This window comes from Coccinella septempunctata, chromosome 3 (assembly GCF_907165205.1).
Source record: "Coccinella septempunctata chromosome 3, icCocSept1.1, whole genome shotgun sequence".
In the NCBI taxonomy this organism is placed as follows: Eukaryota; Metazoa; Arthropoda; class Insecta; order Coleoptera; family Coccinellidae; genus Coccinella; species Coccinella septempunctata.
Genome location: NC_058191.1, coordinates 4260839 through 4272916, shown reverse-complemented (window position 1 = coordinate 4272916; position 12078 = coordinate 4260839). Strand labels below are relative to the sequence as shown.

At 38.4% G+C, this 12078-nt stretch overlaps 1 protein-coding gene across 3 annotated transcripts in view; it reads left to right on the top strand.

Moving 5' to 3' along the window:
* Positions 1 to 10231, top strand: part of LOC123308989 — a 32910-nt gene extending 22679 nt beyond the window's left edge. For all 3 annotated transcript variants that reach the window (XM_044891822.1, XM_044891821.1, XM_044891823.1), the window contains 3 exons: positions 1329 to 4322; positions 6551 to 6677; positions 8661 to 10231. In XM_044891822.1, coding sequence (XP_044747757.1) covers positions 1329 to 4322; positions 6551 to 6677; positions 8661 to 8717 — 3178 coding nt within the window. In that variant the 3' untranslated portion in view covers positions 8718 to 10231. The remainder of the gene's footprint in view (positions 1 to 1328; positions 4323 to 6550; positions 6678 to 8660) is intronic.
* The last annotated feature ends 1847 nt before the right edge of the window (positions 10232 to 12078 follow it).

Below are 12078 nucleotides of genomic sequence, written 5' to 3'. Positions count from 1 at the left end.
AATTTCGGTGGACATCTTCCTTCATTTAATTTATTGCGTAACCCTGGTTTACTTTTTCGACCTCAAACTTCACACTGACACTTCTATAATGAGTTATTGTTCATTGCTATGGTAACGCAATATTTTTTTTATGCATGGAACTGGTCTAGGCTAACTAGATATCAATACATCCTCTTAACTACTACCAGAATTGTGCTTGTTTGTCACTAATGAAATTGGCACATAAAGCCATCATAATTATATAAACCCAGTCCTACATTTCAGAAACTTTCTACAGATGACAGAAAAAATATCCAATCTGAAAATTGGATGTATGTACAGAAGTTATGCAAACCACATTTCTTAATAACTTTAGATATGATAATAAAATAAGCTTCCAACAAGTCTGAGTTTGGGGATAAACTCTTTATAGGCATCAACTTAGATTGAAAGTTTCAGACTTTGATATTTGCAAAAGGAATCATCATAGTAGGTATAGACTTCTCGAGCAACTTCCTCAGGCTGGTCACTTCAATTATCAACTAAGGTTATATCAGAAACCCATGAAGAAGTCTTTCAATAATTGAAGATTGATCTCAAACTGAGGGATTTGTTTCGAAGAATGTAAAATTCAATTTTTTCCTAACTACCCTATTCTCTAAGTTCAGCAGACCCGACACTATTTCATAAAGATTCCGCGGTCTAATTAACCCTTTTTCCAAAGTATTTCCTACACGAAAATTCTTTCTGCACCCCGGGCTATGCTGTCCGAGTTCTCCCTCAACTGTGATTAAGTTCTTTGCTGGTGCGAAAGCCCGTAAGGAGCCGAAAACAGGAAAAGAGAGACACTCCCGTCCTGTCTGTAATTCCCCCCTGCTGTTATCAGGGTTTTTTTGCTGCTGCGCAAGCCCGCGCGGAGCCATCTATTTAGTGCTTCATATTATGTATAGTTTTATGACTCAGTGTTTTTTAGAACCCGTAAAAAAAATTAAAAACTGTCAACTGGTCATCGCCTTCCAAAGGCTGTATCTTGGAAGAGAAGTCAATTTTGAAAAAAAAATATAGGAACTACCCCTGCTTATTTTCATCGACACCCTGTATAAACATCGTTTAGATCGTTTGTAGATTATCTAAAGTGTTATCTACATGTTGAGTTAGTTCTACAAAGTATCCTCCTCATAACCGAAAAAAATCCCCGTTCTAACCATCCATCTGCCAGCTCAAGAAATATAACCAAGAGTTCTTGCGATTATTTTAGAGGGTCCATTAATTAGGAGTGGTGAAATCTCAGTGGTCAATAGTATCTTTTATTAAACTTTCCCAGTTTAATTGAAATCTTTTAATTCCAGAGATCAAGCAACGGCAAAGCTGGGAGTTGGTTTTAGAGAGGATGGCACGTTGGACCTCAGATCATCGACGGAAGAGCTCGATTTTCAAGATCAGAAAGAACAAGAGAAGAAAAAAAGCAGATCTAGACCTCAATCACCATCATATCTGTACGACGAATCATATCAAAATCACACAAGAAAAGATTCTCAATGTTCGGAAATCAGTCTTCTCGCGATATCTGGTCGTACCTCCAGACTGTCGAGTATAGGCAGTGCAGGATCTGCTCAGAGTAGGATTTCTAATGCGAGCCACCTTTCCGTTTTATCCGGAGGCACGGAACTATCCAGGTCGCCATCTCCTCATAAAATGCTCCTGGAAACTTCCTTCTGTGGTACCAAATCCCCACAGTCGATGTCATCTGTAACAATAGATAAAATAGGGACCAAAGACTCGGACGACTTCGAAAAAATCCTGTTGTCCAGGAAGCACGATCCTACAGAAGCAATATTAGCGGAAGGTATTAGTGTAAAAAAAGAAACCAGGTCGGCTTCCATGAAAGAGGTGCCTCAAAAACCGGCGAGGAGGATGGAAAAACGAGTACAAAGCGTTAGAAGTGATATTAAAATAAAAGTAGATACTCCGTCAATGACTGACGCAAACATAACACCCAGACCCACGAAGAAGATCGTCTCCGAAAGTGGTGTGGAGTACATTTATATTCCGTTGAAAGGTCCCCTTCCCTTAGATTTCGAAGAGAATGAAACGACTCCAACGGTAAAGCCGCCAAGGAGAACCACTACAACTGCAAGGGTTGAGACAAATTCATCCACGAAACCTAAAACGAAATCGAATCCAACGTCATCTCAACCTAAGCCTAAAGAAAACGCTAGGATGAACGATGTATCTCTGACACCTAGAGATATCATGCAAACAGCACCGCCAAAAATCGATGAACCGAAATATATTAGGATCAAACTAAAACCTGATCATCTTTACGATGACGATGATGATTCCGCTACAAATACATCCCGCGATACTCAACCTGAAAAAATAGACTTGGATGAAATAAAAACGGACGATTCAACCACCGGAACTTACGATACGGGAAAAAGCTTGACCAGTACGCCCAGTGTGAGCCCAAAATTCTCCAGACATTGCGTTGTGAGAGACTTCAATATGGACAGTAAGACACCTTCACCTTCCTTATCTAGAAAAAGTTCGTTCGCTTCTATATTTCGCAGTAAAGAAGCAATAACCAGTCCAGAATCACCAACGATCCCAGGAAGGAGAAAAAATATGATAACTGGAATCTTGAGAGAAGCTAGTGAATCGCTGAAAGACAAGGGTAGGACTAGATCCAGATCGAAAAGTAGAGAGAGAGATCGGCCTCTGGCAGTGTCCAACACAGTTTCGTCATCAGAATCAATAGACAGCAGGGGTAAAACTAAAGGTCTTTTTTCCATTTTTCGAACTTCAAAAAGTGACGTGAGAAAAACAGAAAACGAACCCGATATCCTACCCGAAAAGATGATCAAAGTTGAATTCAATTTCAGCAACGGTCAGAAAAAACCCGATAAATTAATTTTAGAAAAGCCTTTAGAAGCGAATAGTATCAGAATACCCTTACATTCACCCACCCATTACGAGAATGAGAACCATAGATTTTTGAAGGATATTCAAACTCCAAGTCAGGAGTCACAAGATACTGTCATTGAAGTTATTCCACCTAAAAAGGAAGAGGTGATTTCCGCTCCAAACCCTGAAATCACCAACAAGAAGAATGCAGAAATTCAAAGTAGACAAAGCAGTACGAGTAGCGAAAATGTAGTCTTTTCGACGAGAGTAGGTAGCAATAACGATATATTCACAACTAAATTGCCGAAAGACAAAAGAAAAGACTTTTCTCAGAGCAAGAATGAGCGGCCTTCACAACCAGATACTCAAGTGAAGTTAGAAACAACTCTAGAAATTCATCATAATAGTGAGCAGGTAGATCAGGAGGAAAAACTCAGAACAGAAGTGTCAGTAGAGACACACAAGGAACCAGAATTAAAAAGGACGGTTAGTACAACAAGTTTCAAGGAAATAGAAGCTCAAATAACGATGACTACGAATACTGCGAAGCCCAGAAAGCCAAAATCAGAACAAACGCTACCAACCAGCCAAGTGTGTGACGAAGATAAAAACGAGTCATCTGAATCAGAAAAAGATTCTGAAGCCAGTAGCGTACTTGCGAGGATACCAAAGCCAAAAAATGAAATGGAAGTTACTAGTCTGTTAGAACCAGAATCAAAGGGTCTAGTTGTGCAAGATTCCTTCGAAGATGAATTACCTTACGTCCCAACCACTTTGCCTCAAGAGCGTTCGGCTGCTCTTCCTATTGTGCCAATAAAACAGCGGAATACTTTCGAAATGAAGACTTGTCCTATAGACAGGCCTAGATCAACAACGCCTATCAATCCAAATTCATTGGAGGAATATTGCGAGGATTTAGTGAGCAATGTCAGCCATGAAAAATTGGCGATATCTATAGAAAAGCTGAAGATTTCCTTACCAAGGCTGGACTCGTCCGATAAAGCTTCCAAATCACCCAAAAAGCCGGTAAACACCAATTGGTTCGATTTCGCAGAAAAATGCAGTCATACTGGAAGGAAATCTTCAGGGGAGGCGGATACTCCCCCTCCCCTACCGCCTAAAGGGATCCAGAAGGAATGGATCAATTTCGAAGAAGTTCCTGAACGTAGAAAACTACCGAAAAGAATTCAAACCATTCCCTCGAGGGGGCATATAGATGTTCCTGAAAATGTTTTGCACGATCATGTCGTGTACAACTATGTGAATCCCGATGAATGCAGGTGCGAATGCCATGAAAAAAAGGAGAAGAAAAAAGAAGTGGAAGTGAAATCGGTGCAAGAAGACGAAATACCTCTCCTCGAAAATGAAACTGAAGAACAGAAGGTGGTCCCTTCTTCTAGGAATAGCATCAAGATATCAGAAGGAATCAGTTTATTCAGGTTAGTAAGTAGGAATTCTTTTAAGGCTTTTGTAGAAAACACTATTTTATGTGGTCTCTCATTTTATTCGGGTAATGCGATACATTACCTAAGATTCATTAAGAAAAGCCTTAATCTTGAGTTTTCAAATCATAACCTACTTCATTCAATAGGCCCTGCCAGCTTTTTCAAAATTCAACAAGCATATTATGATGGCTATAATTCACTCGTATGAAGAAATGGTCTCTCTAAATTATCAAAGCACTCTTGTATAACTAATAGCCATATAATTTGTGAGTGTAGTATAATACTGTACTTTATGCACCATTGCGAAAAGAAAATCTCGGTAAAGCTATTACATACTTAGTTCGTCTCTCACGAGCCTTCTACTCTTCGAGGTATACATTTGATGCGACAATTCTGAGACAAATATCCAACAAAAAGTTAGAAAACTGCTCTAGATTGAAAATCGGTTAGGATAATTGTCTAGACATCTTTGCTCAGACTTGCTCGTTGCAATTCATGTCTAGAGAGCGAGTGGAGTGGAGAGGATGGAGTGACTAGTCACTCCATCCTTTCAACTGCATGAGTTTCTAGCGCTTCATCAACATATGGAACCTCCTTCCAAAAGCAGTTGTAGGAACCATAAACTGTTCTGAATATCTTCGATCACTTTCCCTCCAAATGTGAGTCGCTCAAAAAGACTTTAAATTTTTGTCAGTCTCAATGGATTTGGACCATAACTGATAATTAAAAAACGGCTTATTAATTTATTCTTGTGGTACTTGGTAGGTCGATGGGGGCTGTATTATGACTGGACTAGACTCGTTTTCATTTTCGTATATCTTTCTAATAAAATCCATTAACGACCAATCAACCTCAGCTTACTACTAACTAGTTTGATGTAATGGGCTACGAAATTATACCATCTATTTCATGATTACCTTGACGTACCTTTCCCTATATAATTGTTATGAAATAACGCACTTGATTGTTTAGCCCCAATTACAGGCTTCTCCATAGAAATAACGGCATAAACTGGCCAAACAGGGTGAGTTTTTGACTCGTACGAAGATTTTAACAGTAGATTCTTGAGGCCAAAAGAAACACTATACCTGAAACCATTTTTTCTGATTCGGCACTGATAAAAAGATATACCCCGGGTTTCATAAAGCTTGATCAGGGAATCAACTCTTGATTGACGAATAGACGTCAATTTGTTGTCGTGATCCATGCAGAATATCAAATTATGATGGTTACATACTTCCATTCAATCATTATTCCCAATTGCTACTTCCTCAATATATTCAGAAATGAAAAGGTTTTAGTGATTTCGTTTTAGAACTCGAGTGACTGTCAAATCGTTGATCGGAGAATCAAATTTTTATGAAACCCGCTGTTAGCCATTTTAAGTTTTTATAATGAGCTGTGCCACCCTTGGGAAAACGAAATCTGTGATACTGAACATCTGTGAATCTTTTAAACAGAGCTGTATTAAGCCAAAGTACCCAATTTTTAAAATTTTACAGATAATTTTTAATTTTTGAACATCGAATTACTCGAAAACGGCGCATTATACGAGAATATATGAAGAAAACTTCAATTTTACAAAACGCCCAAGTTAGTTTCAAGAATTGGGTACTATTTTCCGAAATTCATTCCATTCGATAAAACCTGAGATAGAACTAATTTTATGGTCTCTCAACAGCCTGTATCTTCTAAACCGAGCCGATTCGAAAAAATGGTAAAGCAGAAAAGTATTTCTTTTGATGACAAGAATCTACTGTTAAAATATTTGTACGAGTCAAAGACTCACCCATATGTCGCAAAGTCCTTTCACATATTTTATTAGCCCAAATATGTTTCATGATTAAAATTCGTGTCACGTATGATGATGAACTTAAAAAAAACCAGCACACAGGGGTAGAAGCATATTATAAGGAAACTAATAGCGAATTGCATTAGTAAAACAAGTGTTAAACTAAATTGGTTCTTTGGGGTTACTGCAGTTCAAAATATGCACTCACATTCAGTGGCGGTTCCAGGAGTGGTTTGGGGGGGGGATCAAATTCTCATAGCCCCCCACTGGAACTGCCCTTGCTCACATTGTCAGTACGCACCAGTTTTGCTAATGGAATGTGCTAAAGTTTTACAACTTTCGGTCTATATTTGACGTACCTACCTATATATCCTAGTCGTTTTCGAATTTTTGTTTGTTTACTTCAATGACTATTTTCCTTTCATTACAGCGAATCTTCAGTAGACCTGAGTGTTGCCACCGAACAACATGAGGATCTGCCAGCAAATGGTTCCCTTCAGAAACCTTTCAAAATTGATTTGGATGTGTCGAGTAACAGATCTAGTATTGTATCTTTGGTAAGCGAAATGAACTAATCGGAATAGTAATACAGAATGGAGCATGATGGATTAAGTTGAAAAACAACTTATAATGACTACTAGCCCTTTAACGTTAGAAAAATTAAGTTTTAAGGTAAGCGTCCGCATCGTACAAAACGCACGGATCGCATTAAATGGATCAAGCGATGCATCCGGGCAGTACGATACGTATCAATGGACGCACTTATATGAGTTCTTGTACAAAGCATTCTAAAATACACTGCGCAAAAAAATTAACGCACATTATGGAAATCTCAAATTTATTCTACAACTGAAGGTGTTCCCAATGATAATTATTTTTATCAGAATCATGCATGCATATGTTATCCACTTTCAACTGTTTTCTTCAATACAGAAGTTTTTTCCCAGCAGGAATAAAAAAAGATGATATTATCAGATTTTGAATGTATTGGCTCCATTCTAAACTCAGTTGTTCTCGATCAATTCTAGTGATCAATAGTTTTTCTTTCGTTTGATTTTCTACACTCGATCGCTATGTAACGCGAAACAAGCAATTTGACCCAAGAGGAATGTGCCCAAGCGGTAGTTTTGCGAGAAGAAGGGTGGACATACACAAGAATTGCAGAAAGGTTTGGAGTTTCCCATACAAGTGTGTCCAGGATGTTGCAGCGATTCAGAGAGACAGGTATGAATGTCCGAAGACCAGGACAGGGTAGACCACGGGTAACAGCTGCCATTCAAGAACGTTACTTGAGAGTTTCTTCGTTGAGACAACGGTTTGCAACCGCTCGCCTCCTTCAAATTCAGCTTGAGCAAACTCATGAGGTGCAAATTAGCACTCAGACAATAAGAAATAGCTTCAGAGAATATGATTTAAGGCCTCGTGTCGCGGCAAGAGGCCCAGCTCTTACCCCAGCCCATCGAAGGGCGCGTTTGGATTTTGCGAGAGAGCATATCCATTGGGAAGAGGCCGATTGGGAAAGAGTTCTCTTCACAGATGAGTCTAGATTCTGCCTCTACCATTGTGAACGACGTTCCCTTGTATACAGACGTCCACATGAAAGATATGCTCAGTGCAATTTCCTGAATACTACTGGTTTCGGGGGAGGATCGATTATGGTATGGGTGGAATATCTTTGACTGCTCGCACAGACCTAGTGGTCGTTGATAATGGAGCTATGAATGCTGATAAGTATATGAGGAACATTCTTGAAGAGCATGTAGTGCCATTTGCCCCATACATTGGTGAAAATCGTGCGCGCATCGTTCAGGAGTACCTTGAAGAGGTTGAAGTCTCTCGAATGGAATGGCCAGCGAGAAGTCCAGATCTCAATCCGATTGAGCAGGTTTGGACAACCTCAATAGAAGGCTGGGAAGTTCAGAAAATCATCCAGCTACTCTTAATGACTTAGGAATCCAACTCGGAGAAATCTGGGAAGGATTAGATCAGAACATTTTAAGATCACTCATTTTTCGAAAATTGTTTATTTCTCTTCTTTCACATAAGATTCGGTGAAATCCTGAATTTTTCTTCCATTGTGTCTTGTTTCGTTCAAAACCTTCCCGAGAGAACATAAAAAATAAGTTATGAAGTCAATGTAGAGTTAACTTTCATTAAAATTGAGATTTTCAGAATGTGCGTTAATTTTTTTGCGCATAGTGTACTTTCGATGCGATCCGTGCGCACGGATCGCATCGAAAGTATTTTAGAATGCTTTGTACAAGAATTCATATAAGTGCGTCCATCGTACGCAACGCGCGCGTTGCGTACGATGGACGCTTACCTTTAAGGCACTATTATTGAAGCCTGTACGTTTCTCATTATAATTTTAATGAAAAATTCTACAGGGGGTCCGCGAAGAAGTGCCGAATTTTTATTTGGGTTCTCTCATCTCATTTATATGTATCCACTCTCCGTCTGTAGCCATTCTGACATTCTATAAAAGCTCCATTGCAATTTATCAACTTATTCTCTTGTTTCATTGTTCTTCTTTTTTTCAGGATGAACCTCATTCCTCTTGTTCCGAAACGCCAAATGCCTTCTCCAAACCTTCGTAACCTTATTCAACACGTTAGCTTTTTGATATTTTTTATATCGACAATTTCGTTAAAATGTTCCATTAAAGCAATCTAACATCTATTCATTCGTGTGAATATGTACATGATGATGAATAGGTACCTTGCCTTGATAAGGAGTTTTTTTATGCATGGTTTTCAAGTTTTTGATAAAGATTTTATCTTAGATGGATATTACAACGAAAATCTTTTTCAACAATTTACCATTTTTTTTTTGGTTGCACACGGATCCTTGTACTTTTTTCTTGATTTAAGTGTTACTGTCTTTTTCGAAGAATAATATTACTGGTCGATTTTGATGTAGAATCACCAAAGTTGTTCATCTCAAATATCTGCTACTCAGGAAAGGTTAAGCTAAATAAAACGGCATCTTCTTATCGGGCAAGGCATATTATTCTAAAACCCTCGTAATTTACAGTTTTGACAACCTATGATCGATGTTAATGTTAAAAATTGAATATTTCCCTAAATTATCGAATAAATATTTACCAAAAAGTGAAATTCACATTTGTTTAGATTGATTGAACTTGCTGTAACTGATAAGGGCTATTTCACCCAGATAAAGTTATGCAGTGGCGTCTTTTCATTAAAAGATTGGCACACATTCGAAAAATACAGAAATATATTCATCGACTTTTTACAGGATATTCTGAACATTCAGGTACCATTTATTTACTGTGGATGGATGAAGGATGATGAACAAAGATATTTTCAAAAATTATCGAATTAATTGTTTTTCGTAATACATGATTGAATAATTCTGGTGAAATAGGTATTACTTTTGAGTGTACTCCTCAAACTTCTGCAACTCTTCTATTACCTGGTGATCAGCTCTTGAATGAAAACATATGGAAGGAGTACAACAGTAAATCGCAAGTTTACTCAACAAATTTTTGGGAAAATGTGCTTTTCACATATTATGAGCTTCAATCCCTCTGATTCATCAAGATGGAAGTGAAATTATCAATAAATTATCTTTGAGAAAGTCAGGCTACTTTCATTATACCCAGAAACAATAATAAACAATGGAGTAAACAGAAGAAACGCAGTGGGTAATGAATAAATTTGATTCATATTGAATAGGCCATTTCAATTTCATCTTGATAAAACTTGTTTACTACTTCCTGCGATTGGTAATTATTCCTGAATGGCAAACGAGGATTTTTGTCTCCTGTAGGAATGACTGTTATCTCTTATGAAATTCGAAATACATATTTTCCATTTGTATTCGTTTATATTATTATATATTACGTATGTCCATTTCAAGATTTTTCGAAGGTGTTTATAATAAATATAAATACTTATTGGAATCAACAAAGATCTTCTGAATGAATAAACAATTGTTATGTCCAGATTTTGTTGGAAACAAATTGTATATATAATTAAATTCCAATTATTATAATTGAAGATTATATGCTTTTCGAGAACTGTTAGACATATTGTTTCAATTATATCTGTTGTACAAAATTGAGTATTCAATAAAAGTATTATTGTTATTTGTTTCAATTTTTTGAAAAGATATCAACAAGGAGATCAGCCGATTCAGAGAGAAAATACTCTAATCGGCATTTATACTAATTTCGTAAGGACCACAGAGCGATTTGCGGTGGGAAGGAAACAAAGGGAAAGGAAATCATCTGAATTAGACAGGACCCTGCCAAGCTAAAACCCTCTCGACCCTGGAGTCAGATCCGAAATGACCGAATGCCTATTGATAATCAGATATAGAAGCTATTTCTCCCTTCCCTATTGCTTGAGTTCAATGACGGAAGAAGTCCGGGAATAAATCCACAAAAAGACTGGCGGTGCGATCAAACTAATAATTTTTCAACTACGACTGTGTGCCCTCCTGTGACTGAAGAGACCAACCCTGACCTACAGATCCTTCGACACTATGGGCATGTCTCCATTATAGCTGTGGACCAAAGACCTTCACTGTGATCTGTCTAACGCTAGTATAGTTCCAAGTTATGATTGGCATTAACTGATTTTAGGGATTGATGTAGTATATCCTTAAACCGCTTATACTGGCCTCCTGGTTTCCGAGATCCTTCTGTTAATTCGCCGTACAGAGCTATTCTGGGAAGTCTTGTGTCTTGCATCCTCAGAATGTGGCCGTTCCATCTGAGTCGGGCCTTCGTTTCTTGAGTCTCAATTGTTATACAACTCGCGCGTTGCAAGACTTCTGCATTCGAAACTTTGTGGAACCATCTGATGTGCATTATTTGTCTTAGATGACGTTGTTGCGTTTGTTCAAGCTGTTTAATAAGTCGCCTGTAAGGCGTCCAGATTTCGCTTCCGTAAAGAAGCGTTGGGAGGACCACTGCTTTGTAAACAGCTGTCTTGGTCTTCAGATTAAAGTCGTGATTTTGGAACACTCTGTCCTTCAAATTCCAGAATGTCTGTGATGCTGAACTGATACGGTTGTGTATTTTCCGTGTCCAGGTTAGCCCTAGTATTCATGAAGCTTCCCAAGTATTGGAACTGCTCGACCTGTTCTAGAGTTTCATCCTCCAGGCTGATATCTGTTTGAAGGCTTTCTGGCGGACTTACCAGGATTTTGGCTTTGTCAATATTGAGTCTAAGGCCTAAAGTTTCGTATATATGATAATATGTATATATCCAACATTATCTGTAGATCCTCTGAGCTGCTAGCCATATATAAGTGCGCAGTCGTCTGCATATTGAAGTTCCGTGATAAACTTTGTACGGGTTTTTGCTCTGAGGTGCTTCAGGTTAAACAGGCCTCCATCAAATCTGAATCTTATTCCAACACCTCTTGCAGGCATACTCATGTAAATTATCGAGACAGCTATGGCGACAATATTGAACATTAAAGGCTCTAATACGCAGCCTTGTTTTATTCCAGAGTTGGTTAAGAAATGGTCGGTTGTGGAGCCATTATGCTGTATTCTATCGGTGTTGTTGGTATGGAGGCTTTTACACACTGCTAAGAATTTTTCGGGTACTCCAAGGCGTCCCATGATTTTCCATACCGATTCACCGAGTCGAAGGCCTTACTTAAATCGATGTAGGCTATATAGATCCTTGATTGTTGTTCAAGGGCCTTCTCTTGCAGCTGTCGCAGTTTGAAAATTAGGTCCACCGTACCTCGATTGGGTCGAAAGCCGCAATAGGACTCAGGTAATAGCTTTTCTAAGAGTAGAATCAGACGATTAGCCATAGTCTTCGAGAGAATTTTACTGGTCACACTAAGCAACGATATGCCCCTGTAATTGTTGCAATTTGACATATCGCCTTTGTTCTTATAGAGCTTGATAACTAAAGCGTCTGTGAAGTTTTGTGGCACATCTCCTTGTTCCCAGATATTGCGAAATAGTGT